The sequence below is a fragment of the Phocoena phocoena genome, chromosome 5 (genome assembly GCF_963924675.1).
Source record: "Phocoena phocoena chromosome 5, mPhoPho1.1, whole genome shotgun sequence".
Classification (NCBI taxonomy): domain Eukaryota; kingdom Metazoa; phylum Chordata; class Mammalia; order Artiodactyla; family Phocoenidae; genus Phocoena; species Phocoena phocoena.
The window spans coordinates 7,147,728-7,159,925 of record NC_089223.1 but is presented as its reverse complement, the minus strand read 5'-3'; the positions used below and the strand labels follow the sequence as shown (position 1 = coordinate 7,159,925).

At 40.0% G+C, this 12,198-nt stretch overlaps 1 protein-coding gene across 1 annotated transcript; it reads right to left on the bottom strand.

Moving 5' to 3' along the window:
- Positions 1-5,272: 5,272 nt before the first annotated feature.
- On the bottom strand, positions 5,273-9,431 carry DSPP (dentin sialophosphoprotein). The gene is made up of 4 exons (XM_065878202.1): positions 9,381-9,431; positions 8,233-8,319; positions 7,103-8,098; positions 5,273-6,622 (listed from the first exon to the last, which is right to left on the bottom strand). The coding sequence occupies exons 1-4, from the start codon at positions 9,429-9,431 to the stop codon at positions 5,273-5,275; spliced, it is 2,484 nt and encodes an 827-aa protein (XP_065734274.1).
- Between the last annotated feature and the right edge of the window lie 2,767 nt (positions 9,432-12,198).

Below are 12,198 nucleotides of genomic sequence, written 5' to 3'. Positions count from 1 at the left end.
CTCAACTTTACTTTGCACTTCGCAAGGACACAGGAGCCTGGGTCTACTTCACAGTCCCAACCTGACGTTGACTCCTTCAGCCACAGCCCAGCCTTGCTTTGAGCCTCTCAAACATTGCTTCATTTAAATATCACCTCAGTTCCATCCCTTCCCCAAATCCTACAATAGTTCTATCTTTTCCTTTGCTAAGACTCCAAAGTTGCTCTGGTGGGCAGTCTCCTTCCTTGCATTGGGCCCAGAAGCCTGATTGTGTCAGACAATTTGCTCCTGGTTGCCTTAGGCTGATTGGGCTGGCACAGTTCTAATCAGTGTACATGCTAGGATGAGATGAGGAAGCTATGCAGAAGCCCAGTTAGAAAGATCACAGGGGATTGTTGCTTGAGGACAAGGTAAGGATCCACTTACGGGAATCAAGATATTAGGACAAGACAAAAGGTAAATGTGCTTTCGTGCCAAGCCTAAATGTTGATCTGTTACAGTCTGAGTATCTCCTGCCTTCAGTTCAGATTGTGTTAGAACAACAAGGAAGATTCAGTGGTTTCAACTGAGGAAAGTACGAGGGAGGTAGGAGCTGGGAACCAGTTGGTTGTGACAGATCTTGGGAGCAGGCCAAAGAGACAGTGAGGTAAGCTTGAGCACAGCAGCCCTTGACTAGGGGCTTGGACTGGAGCCTCACACTGGACGATGTCTGGAAATTAAATTTTGCAAGTGCTTTCTTCCCACAGACACATCTTCAACTCTTTGAAAAGAAAATTCTAGGGAGGAAAAGAAGGAAGGAGTGGGGGCTTCCCTGGTGGCTCAGTGGTTGAGAGTCCGCCTGCTGATGCAGGGGACGTGGGTTCGTGCCCCGGTCCGGGAGGATCCCACATGCCGCGGAGCAGCTGGGCCCGTGAGCCATGGCCGCTGGGCCTGCGCGTCCGGAGCCTGTGGTCCACAACGGGAGAGGCCACAATAGTGAGAGGCCCGCGTACCGCAAAAAAAAAAAAAAAAAGAAGGAAGGAGTAAAGGAAGGAGGGGTATAGCTAGTGGCAGAGCCCAAAATAATGGTCGCGGGAGTAAGGGAAGCAACTTATGATACAGCTGTCTGTAAATGCAGTGTTCATGCTAGAGCTGGGGCTGTGCAAACTAATGGAAAACACAGAGTCTAATGTACTGGTGACCTTTAGACCTTATACCATTTTCTGAGCTACATGTGTGCCCCACAGGAATTGACTCTTTTTTTCCTTTTTTTAAAATTTCTTACTTCTTTCTTCTTTTTTCTTTTTTAGCATATAAACCCAAGGTCTCTGTTCAGAGGGGAGAGGTTGGGAACTTTGAGCTGTTGGCTTGTTTCACTCTCTGGAGGATTTGCTTGCAAGCAGCAGTGAATGGATCACTGTGAGAACACAATGATATTTTCATCTGTGAACTGAGCTATTCTATTCTGTTCCTGTTCCTTTTAGGGAGAGGAAAATTGTTCCTAGTTATTTTGGTCTCAAGTTTTTCAGAACTTCCATTACAAACCATAAAGCAAGTTTGACTTCTGGGAAATTCTATTCCAATTAATAATTTAAAATGTATTTATATGATGAGGTATGGATTCTCTAGAGGTTATCTTTTTATAATCTATTTTAGAAAATAGATTTTGGACTTCCCTGGTGGCGCAGTGGTTAAGAATCCGCCTGCCAATGCAGGGGACACGGGTTTGACCTCTGGTCTGGTAAGATCCCACATGCTGCAGAGCAACTAAGCCCGTGCGCCACAACTACTGAGCCTGTGTGCCTAGAGCCCACGAGCCACAACTACTGAGCCCGCGTGCCACAACTACTGAGCCTGCGTGCCACAACTACTGAAGCCTGCACGCCTGGAGCCCGTGCTCCACAACAAGAGAAGCCACCGCAATGAGAAGCCCGCACACCACAAGGAAGAGTAGCCCCCGCTCGCCGCAACTAGAGAAAGCCCGCACGCAGCAACGAAGACCCAACGCAGCCAAAATAAATAAATAAATAAATTTTTTTAAAGTGGGAAAGAAACAGAGATTTGTAAGGAGAAAAGTGAATGTGAAAAGTAAATGTAATGTACAGCTGAATCACTTTGTTATACAGCAGAAACTAACACACCATTGTAAAGCAATTATACTCCAATAAAGATGTTAAAAAAAGATGACAAAAGTAAATGTAAAATGATTACTAGCAGTAATAATGTTTTATAACCCTTTTCTAAACCAACGGCTTTCACATCTTTTTCTTACTGCAACCAAGAGTATATGCATACTTAGACATATTTGTGTATGTATGTATATATAGAGAAATAACACTGTTTCGTAAGACACTACACATTATACACTAAAGATTTTTCTTTTTTATTCTTTCATTTTACAAAATGCTGGTCATGTGTCACTAAACTGATATCATGACCTATTATATGAGTGGCAACCTGCAGTTTACAAAAATACCACTCTCATGGGCAATATTAGCAGTTTCTTCATTAATCTTCAGTCCAGAAAATAACCTAAAAGCAATTTTATTTTCTAATACCAGACTTCTTGTGTTCAAAGGATCTACCCTTGAGACGTTCCTTGGGAGTGTCTCCTTCATTTTCACCTTGAAGTTACGGACGGAGGTCAACGAAGATATTACAGTGGAAGGTCAGGGTCATAGTGTTCCTTCATGGCTTCTGACATCGGCCCTAGATTCTGAACGTCTCCTCTCCCCTGCCCCAGAAATACTTTTTAAGGTGAAGTCTTTATAAGAACTTTATCCCACTTGAAATTTATCCCACTTGACTCAGGTGACACCTGCAGAGACTCTCATTGGACTAGAAATGGAAAGTGATCAAAAAATAGGGACAGGTTAAATACCTAAGGCATTTCATAAAATAAAATACGACACAGCTTTGAAAAAAGAATGTCAATCTGTGTGTAACGAACCAATATTCAAGGTATAGTTTTAGGTTAAAAAGAGTAAGTTAAGCACACTGTGTGTAGTAGACTTCCATGTGTTTTTAAAAGGGGGATATACGTGCTTATATGTGCATAGAATATTTCTGGAAATTTCCACAAGATATTAGTAAAGGGAATTGCCTTTAAGGAAGAGAAATAGAAGACTGGGAATCTGGGATGATAGAGATTTAATATTTTTGCCTACCTTTTCATAGTGCTTGAAATTTTTATTTTGTGTATATATAATATTACTTTTTCAATTAAAAAATTAACTTATTTTAGGGAATTCCCTGGCAGTCTAGTGGTTAGGACTCAGTGCTTTCACTGCCAGGGTCATGGAACTAAGATCCCACACGCTGCACAGCATGGACAAAAAAAAAAAAAAAAAAAAGCTAATTAAAAAAGTATGTTGGAGGAAGTAAGTACTCACAAACTCATTAAGATGAAGGGAGTTTTCCTTGGGAACAGTCCTAGAAATAGATGTTTATTATAGCACCAAAATTCATTATCTCTTTCATTTACATACATTATATAATTTACAAAGAGTTTCATATCCATTGCCTGACTTAGAGCTCACAACAACCTTTTGAAATAGGTAGGACAGTTACTAGAAGCCACAATTTACAAATTGGAAAAAGACAAAAGGGCTAAAGGAGTTACAAATCTAGAGCATAGTTTAAGGAAAGAAGTTTGGAGTCATGTACATGATTATGATATAGTAGAAACTTGAAATTTTACAGTATTAGGAGTTACCAAGTAGTTTATAAATGGCAGTATTTTGAAAGCCTTCAGCAATATTACTTGCAATATTGATCTCTTAACTAAGAAACTCATGCATAAAGGAGGAAGGAGGCAGGAAAAAAAAAAAGCTACTGAAACTCTTTGTGTAAATATGCCCTATAATAGAGCATAAAATTTTCAACCAGTCAGCTAATGACTGGCTGAAAATTAACATTAAAAAGTTGCATTCAACACTTCGCCGTATAGAATTTTACCTTTGAATTAGAACAAATCTAAAATAACTACCTAAGTGGAAGAGAGATATTACAAATCATCACTTACCAAATCTTGAATAATACCCTAAAGGCTTATGCTTATGGTCATTATATCTCCCAGAGTCCCAGATAAGCCAAATTTACACCTCCAGTCCCCAGGTAATTATTCATAGCAGCCCTTTCATTCTCAAGGGTATCCTAGTTTGAGGATAAATGATATATCCACCTTATTAAATACCACGCTCTAGTTTCATACACCTTTAAGATCCTCATGTTCTAGGGTTAGGGCTTCATCTCAAAACTAAGAAGTACCCTCATTCATGCAAAATCTGAAGAACCCATGTTCAGATTTTAGCAGCATGTATGACTCAGATAAAAAAGAGTAGTTTCCAAAGCAGCTGTGGGCTTTACTAAAGAGATTAAAATAAGAAGGAAGTCTCAGAGTCTGATTTGGAATTTTTGGTTTGTAGGGGTTTAAAGGCAAATGTGAACCAAGTTTGGCTTGGTGAGACTGAGGTGGAAGACAAATAACTGATTCCACTTAGACGTCTGAACAGAGAGTTCAAAAAGTGCATCCCCTCCAAGAGCACTTCATTCATGAGTTTATTTATTTATAGTTGGAGCATGTTCTAAGCACTGCCTCAGTTTTGTCAGTAGTTTTGGGGACGTTATGCTCCATTTCCAGCACTTTGTAGGAATGTGATACTATACATGAGGTTTTGTTTAAACCAGCCTCTGAATTCTTTCCTGCCTAGCGCTCTTTAGAATTTCCATAATCTGTAATTACTCTATTCACTAATTACAAAGATTATTCCCATGGTCCAGGTAGGTTAAATCGTTGCTGTGATTTTTTTTTTTCATGTTGCAAGTGTATTTCTTCCTTAGAACAAGCAGATGAATTGTAGCCAAGCTGGGGATCATGGTAACTCAGAGGTAAGCAGACCATCTATCCAGAATATATAATTACTGAAAGATTAAGGCATTAAGATGTGTTTACTTGCTACATTCTCTAAAGCACTTGGCATTTAAATTGAAGTTATTTAGTATGTGATTACTTGAGGTTTCTGTGTAAAATACTAAAGAATATTTTAATCATTCTTCTATGTTTACATTTACACTTTTAACAAAATCTTTTCTGAATATATTTAACACGCGGGTACACGGATTCTCTCTCTGAGGGTGTTCAGACCTGGCTCTGAATCTGACAATTTGACTATTTTCTTGTTGTTTCTGTTGTTGTTTACATATGTCTTCTCTTTTATTTCTCCCCTTTGTTTACTTTCTTAGAAATCTTTATTTCCTATCAATTACTCACCAGATTGTTCACAAAAGGAATCTGGTGGAGTTTTCTTTAGTTCTAATCGTCACTGGTTGAGTGATTACTGTCACTGCCTTCACTGGCACTATCACTGTCACTACCACCTCCATTGTTGTCGCCGTTACCAGACTTGCTCTTGCTGTCACTCTCATCACCACTGTCAGATGCACTGTCACTGCTGTCACTATCACTGCTGTTGCTGTCACTGCTGTTGCTGTCACTCCTGTCGCTGCTGTCACTATCACTGCTGTCACTGCTGTCACTGTCGCTGCTGTCACTATCACTGCTGTCACTGTCACTGCTGTCACTACTGTCGCTGCTGTCAGACTTGCTGCTACTACTACTGTCACTGCTGTCACTACTGTTGCTGCTGTCACTGCTGTCACTGCTGTCACTACTGTCACTGCTGTCACTGCTGTCACTGCTGTCACTGCTTTCACTGCTGTCACTGCTGTCACTGCTGTCACTACTGTTGCTGTCACTGCTGTCACTACTGTCACTGTTGTCACTGCTGTCACTGCTGTCACTACTGTTGCTGTCACTGCTGTCACTACTGTCACTGTTGTCACTGCTGTCACTGCTGCCACTGCTGTCACTGCTTTCACTGCTGTCACTGCTTTCACTACTGTCATTGCTGTCACTACTGTCGCTGCTGTCACTGCTGTCACTGCTGTCACTGCTTTCACTGCTGTCACTGCTGTCACTGCTGTCACTACTGTCACTGCTGTCACTGCTGTCACTACTGTTGCTGTCACTGCTGTCACTACTGTCACTGTTGTCACTGCTGTCACTGCTGTCACTGCTGTCACTACTGTCACTGCTGTCACTACTGTTGCTGTCACTGCTGTCACTGCTGTCACTACTATCTGAGTTATCTTTGGTGCTGCCTGATTTTCCATTCTTATCACTCCCAATGTCACCGTTGCCATCACCACCACTATCATTAGCATCTGATGTGTTATCACTATCACCTTCTTCTCCTCCTTTTGAGTCACTGTCATTGCCATCATCACTTGATTCATCAGAGTTATAAGAAGCATCTCCTCGGCTGCTGTGGTTGTTGTCACCTTCAGAATTGGTATCATCACTACCATTAGACTCATCACTGCTGTTGGGATCATCTCCTTGTACGGATTCATCACCAAACTCATAACTGTCATAGCCATCACTGTTACTGTCACTGCGTGTTTTGCTGGGTCCAAACTTATCTTGAGGTTCTAATTTCTGGCCAGGTCCCTGCATGACGTCAACCTCTTCTTGTGCCTTGACATTTCCTTTGCCCACAATCATTCCATGTTGGCCTTTACTCTCTTTATCTTCATTCATTTTCCCAGCTTCTTTGGTAATATTGTTTCTGTTGCCACTGCTGGGACATTCCATTTCTATTCCCTATGGAAAGATGGAGAAAAGAATGATTAATTAGTGAATGTTATTCCGCAAAATTGCATTGGTTTGAGGAAGACTGACTGGGGAAAATGGCCATAGAACAGGAGTTCAGCTTCCAGTACTTCAGAAACATGTCTGTGAAAACGTGCTTTATTCAGTACTTGAAAGTACTCTGGTGTTTAGATTATAGACTATCCCATTTGTGTTTTTACCCAATAAGAGCTTTCATAAACAGTTACATGCTGCATTAATTATTTAGCATAAGACTTTTGAAGAATTATAACCAAATTTTCAGAGATTTCTGCTTTTTAAAATTGTTCTATAGCAAAGTCTAGTACGGACTCTAGCTTTCCCATCAAATATTCAAGTAATTTAGATGCAAAACTACATGACTATTTGTCATGATTTATTTTCATGCTACCATCATGGAAGGAAGGGGAGAATTTAAACTGGCCTTGAAAGAAACCAGCTTCACAAACTAACCTTAACTTGGTTCTTCCCAATAGCAGGTGGCTCTAATTTCTCAGTGATTCCGTTTTCCACAGCTTTGCTTTCTCTCTGATTGGGTTTTTGAGTGTCCTCTATTTTTTGGCTACCATTGTCTCCTGAAGTACCGTCAAAATCGTCCTCACTCTTGGAGGTGTTGTGTCCATCAATGGCGTGGGTGTCTTCTTTGTCCGCAGGGTCATCAGCTTCACCACCAATTGAATTTTGACCTAAGCTATTGTCATCGTCATCTTCTGTTTCATGAGGTTGACCCTCTTGGCCCTTGCTGTTATCAGGGCCTTTTTCTCCATTCCCTGTCTCTTCACCTTCATCATCACCAGAGCCCTTGTCTTCATTTTCATCTGCTCCATTCCCACTAAGACTTCCATCAGAATTGTCCAAGGCAACATCTTCTCTATTGCTATCTCCACTTTCCCCTGGTGTTACCCCTGTCTCCTTATTCCCATTGCTCTCGCCTTCTCTCTGAGGTGTTTCTTCACTTGTATCACCCCCATTTCTACAGAAATTCCCACTTATTTCATCCTCGTGACCTGTACCATTACTGCTTCCAGCTACTTGATGTCCATCTTCTTGGACAACAGTGGCATCTTCACTCTGACTTGCATTTCCAACACCCCCATTTTGGGAATTGTTCTCAGTAATCCCACTAATATTGCTCCCATTTGCTGTTCCAGCACTGTCGGTGATGCTTACTTGTCTCCTGATGCCATTTGCTGTGGTGCTGTCTTCTTGATGGAGCCCATCATGACCATGTGTTTCTGGTTTTCCTGTGCCCCCATTCAGATCCTCAGTATTCCCCTCTTCATTTGCTAACATGGAACTTGTAGAAGAACTTTTCTCTCCCACTTCTGCCTCCTCAGAACCATTTCTCTCTCCTTTGTAACCATCTTTGGTGTACTGTTGCCTTCCTCTTTCATTTTCATGCAGGAGGACACCACTTTCTTTGGTGGTATCATTGGCATTTAACTCATCCTGGAAAAGAGAAACAATGCAAAATGAATTGTGGATACCATCTTAAAGTAAAGCAAACTGAAAAGATGAGCATCAATTTTTTGGAAATTAATGGAATCTAAAAACAACTTAGAAACACATTTTACATCCTGTACCTGTATTGGCACTTTCAATTTTGCTAGAAGATTTAAATTCACAGATTTGTCAACAGCATGTCTCTCCAATGGCTTGATTTGAGGAAGCTACCAAAGTGAAAATACTGGAAATTGAAAGCATTCTTATTTTGTGCACATGTGTGCCCACACATGCACACACACACGCACACACACACAAACACACACACATTTTTCTCCAAATGAAGAAAAAAAGATATAACACAAAGGTCAAAGTATGATCTAACTGGGTAGAAAAGAGAAGTGGCTTGTTATAGGGCTTATGTAGAATTTAAACTTGGCAGTATTCCCAATTTTATTGAAGTATTAACCAGATCACTTAACTGTAGAAAGGGAATAGTCTTTTATAAAAATGAAGAGAGAGACCTTTGATATTTCTGTACGATGCTTCTTGCAATAGCACCAGACCCACATTAAGTATAATCCTGGCCAAAACCCCTAAGAAAATACTAGGTCTGACCAGCGCCAGGGAGGAAGCAAAGGCAAGTACTTTGCTACTTCTGTGACCTTCAGGAGCACAATGAAAACAGTTGAGAAAATTCTCAACTACAGAAACACTAAAGTATTTGGTATTATGAAAACATATCAAAATGTTAACCATAGCAGCTGGCTAATAAAATTACAAATGGTTTAATTTTCCTAATTTTTCTTTGTCGGTATTCATCTGTATATTCCAAATTTAACTTTCTGAGTGAAACATCGGTTTTCCCTTCATTGAAAAAACACGTGATTTTTTTCCTACTTTTCTTTCTTGAAATCTTCCTAAACAATACAGGCTTTGTTGATATTAGAATGAAACTCATAGGGTGTTAGCAAAGATGGACAGTCTCCATGACTTCTAAGCATTAAATGTAAATGAATCTGAGTGAATTTTAAAAGAAATAATCCTTCCAACAAGACAGGAGTTTCAATTAGAAGAACGGGAGCCTGAATTGGAGTGCCTATTTGGTTTTGTTGAGACCCCAAATATATCTTGTAAAGTCTTTCATGTAAATCTAAAAGTTTAGATTCAGCTGATCGATAAGGTCTCAAGAAAAAAAGAGTATATATACTTTTATATATTTATATATATATGTTAGCTTAAAAAAGATAACAAGGTAAGAAGGGTTTTTTGAGGAAGGCATACTTACTGGAATGGCCCATGCTACTGTCCAAATGCAAAAATATATAATTATCTTCATTTCCTTTAGAAATATTAATCAGTGGCTGTTTTTGAAGAAAAAAGAACAGCACAAAATTACTTATAGAGCAAAATATGATAACCATATAATGTATTATTTTGGTCTGTAAGCATTTGCGTTTTTCCTAGGCAAGGAGTATGGATCCAACATCAGAAGAAGCTGTCAAGACTCAGCGTTCCCGGGCTTCCCTGGTGGCGCAGTGGTTGCGAGTCCGCCTGCCGATGCAGAGGACACAGGTTTGTGCTGCTGTCCGGGAAGATCCCACATGCCGTGGAGCTGCTGGGCCCGTGGGCCATGGCCGCTGAGCCTGGGCGTCCGGAGCCTGTGCTCCGCAACGGGAGAGACCACAGCAGTGAGAGGCCCGCGTACCGAGAAAAAAAAAAAACGACTCAGTGTTCCAGAACACACCTGGAGTCACAGTGACGTACAATGGCGTCATCCAGCTCAGTACTGATGGCGCTACCTAGACTTTTTCTGCCTTTGCTAATGAAGGGGTACAGCCAGGCAGTTACAAAAACCATAACTATAACTTTCTCCTTCTGTTGTTCCTGATGGCAATAATGTGTCTTCTGAATAGTTTTAATCAAGGATTAACTAATTCTGCTAAAATTGTGCTTAAAAGATTGTGTTTATCATCCCCACCCCCAAAGCCACACTACTGGGCTGGCTAGACTGTACAGAAAAGAAGTTACTAGCATGAAGATGAAAGAACATGGAGTTTGGATTCAGAGACCTGGGTTCCAATTCTATCTTTGCTACCTGATGTGCGAGCTTGAAGAATTTCAGTAGCTTTCTTAAGCATTTGACTCCTCGGTCTGGGATAACAAGAATACCTGCACTTCAGGATTACCCCAATTATCTTAGCAGAAGAATTTTCTCTGAGAAACATTCTCTGACTCCATGTCAAAGGGCGTTTGCTGTCTCTCTCCTCTTTACACCCAGGAGCTTCTGCACACCTTGCTAGTAGCGCTGCACAGTTTTCACTGTTTTAAAGTAGCCTGGTGGCTACTTATATGTTCCCCCACTCTACTGAGAGCTCCTGAGGTCCAGGAGAGTGTCTTGGTGATCACTGTATTCCAAACCATAGCACAGAACAAGCTATTTTGTGACTGTTGCTGATCAATATATACTTATTACTCTAAGCACTGTTCCGGGTATTTAACAGTCTCAATAAATGATAGCGATTATTATGTGGGACTTCTAAAAACATGATCCTTCATTCCTGTTAGAATCCACATTCAGAAACGATCTAATGTACATTTTTGATACTTTGGGATAGACATTGAGTTCATGAGAATCAAAATTTTAAACCTTCTATTTCATGCACTCCCACTGGATTTATAGATTATAATATTGTATGTCATAAGATAGCCTTGATTGAATTTAACGTTGATAGTGGAAGCATAATAAAACCGCAGTGAATATCAACTGTCCTAGAAGGATCGGCATTTTCACAGGAGAGAGGACCCAGTTCCAGAGCTATTGAGAGGGGAAAAAGATGTGCTTACTCTTATAGCTGTTCAACAGAAAGCCAAGAATAGCTAGACCTCTTTCAAAAATGCTATAGATTAAAAACGAGGCTGATGTGACCTCAGGACACTAGAATGCGGAGCTCTGGGGCATAGATGTGGAAGGGCAGCTGTTTAGTAAGCAGAGGTTATACTGTGCTTTGCAGTCCCAAACCTAATTATTACATAGACTCTGCAGAAGACCAGTCTACACCGTGATTTGGAGGAAACACGGTATCCTGGAAAGGAACTTATAGTGAAGGACAGAGTTGTGTGCATCCCATTTCTGAACTGCAATCCAGCAATCTGACCACTTTAGCTCCCTTTCAGATCTACTCCAGAACAGTTGCACAATGCACGACGCTACTTGCCACTGTGTCCACAGGTAGGGAAATGGCTTGAAAGGCTACTATAGAAATGGCCTCCGTTTTGTCAGTCTGAAAGCAGAGGCTTCAGAATTGTGTGAACCCCCTTCAGATTATTTTATGTATTATCACAAACAAAATGAGATTTTACTTAATTTGAACGAGTTAATAAAACCTTGAAAAGCAAAGCTTAAATAAAGCCCTGTTTCAAAGCCCAAGGTAGTTATTTATATCTGGTTATCTAATTTGTTATCAAAACTAATAAAAGCAACCAGATAATTACAAGGTTTCTACCTCAGTTTACCATTGTTTTAGTAACATGTCTTTTATTTTCCAAACCTATTATTATATCATGAAACAGAAAAAGTGTGTGAAAGAAGTCAGACTCTCCAGATATCCTAAGTAGAAGTATTTTAATCTAGTTTTAAAACCCTAATGTCAATTGGTAAAATAATAACAATTTATTATTATTATTATTTTAGGCCAAAGGTTGATTTTTCAGGGACCAAAAAATTAAATGTAAACTGAGATTCATTCAACAAACATTTGAAGGCCTAACGTGGGCCAGATGCTGAACCCTGGGAACACATATGAGTCCTATCCTCATAGAGTTTATTACTGACTAGATTAGCCAAACTTTGAAATAAATGTAACATAATGTGTTAAATCAAATTCCTAAATCCATGTTCATTTCTTAATACAGTCAGTGTTTAAATGTTACTATTTGAAAGAGATGGCTTTTCTGCATAAAAATAACAGTAATGGAGCTTTAGTGAATTATGCATAAAATATTCTAATCACTCATTCCGTTGTTAGTATTTTAGATATAAAATATGTGCTTCATCTTACATATACTTTTCCTGACTATTAGCAACTGACATTTTAACATAATGG

What these genes read in the sequence shown, in the direction of transcription:
- DSPP (XM_065878202.1), bottom strand. Translation starts at nt 9,431, where the DNA reads ATGAAGATAATTATATATTTTTGCATTTGGACAGTAGCATGGGCCATT. An exon ending in AATTGAAAGTGCCAATACAG is followed by an intron (nt 8,099 to 8,232) that starts GTACAGGATGTA and finishes TCTCTTTTCCAG; the next exon opens with GATGAGTTAAATGCCAATGA. An exon ending in TTGGGAAGAACCAAGTTAAG is followed by an intron (nt 6,623 to 7,102) that starts GTTAGTTTGTGA and finishes ATCTTTCCATAG; the next exon opens with GGAATAGAAATGGAATGTCC.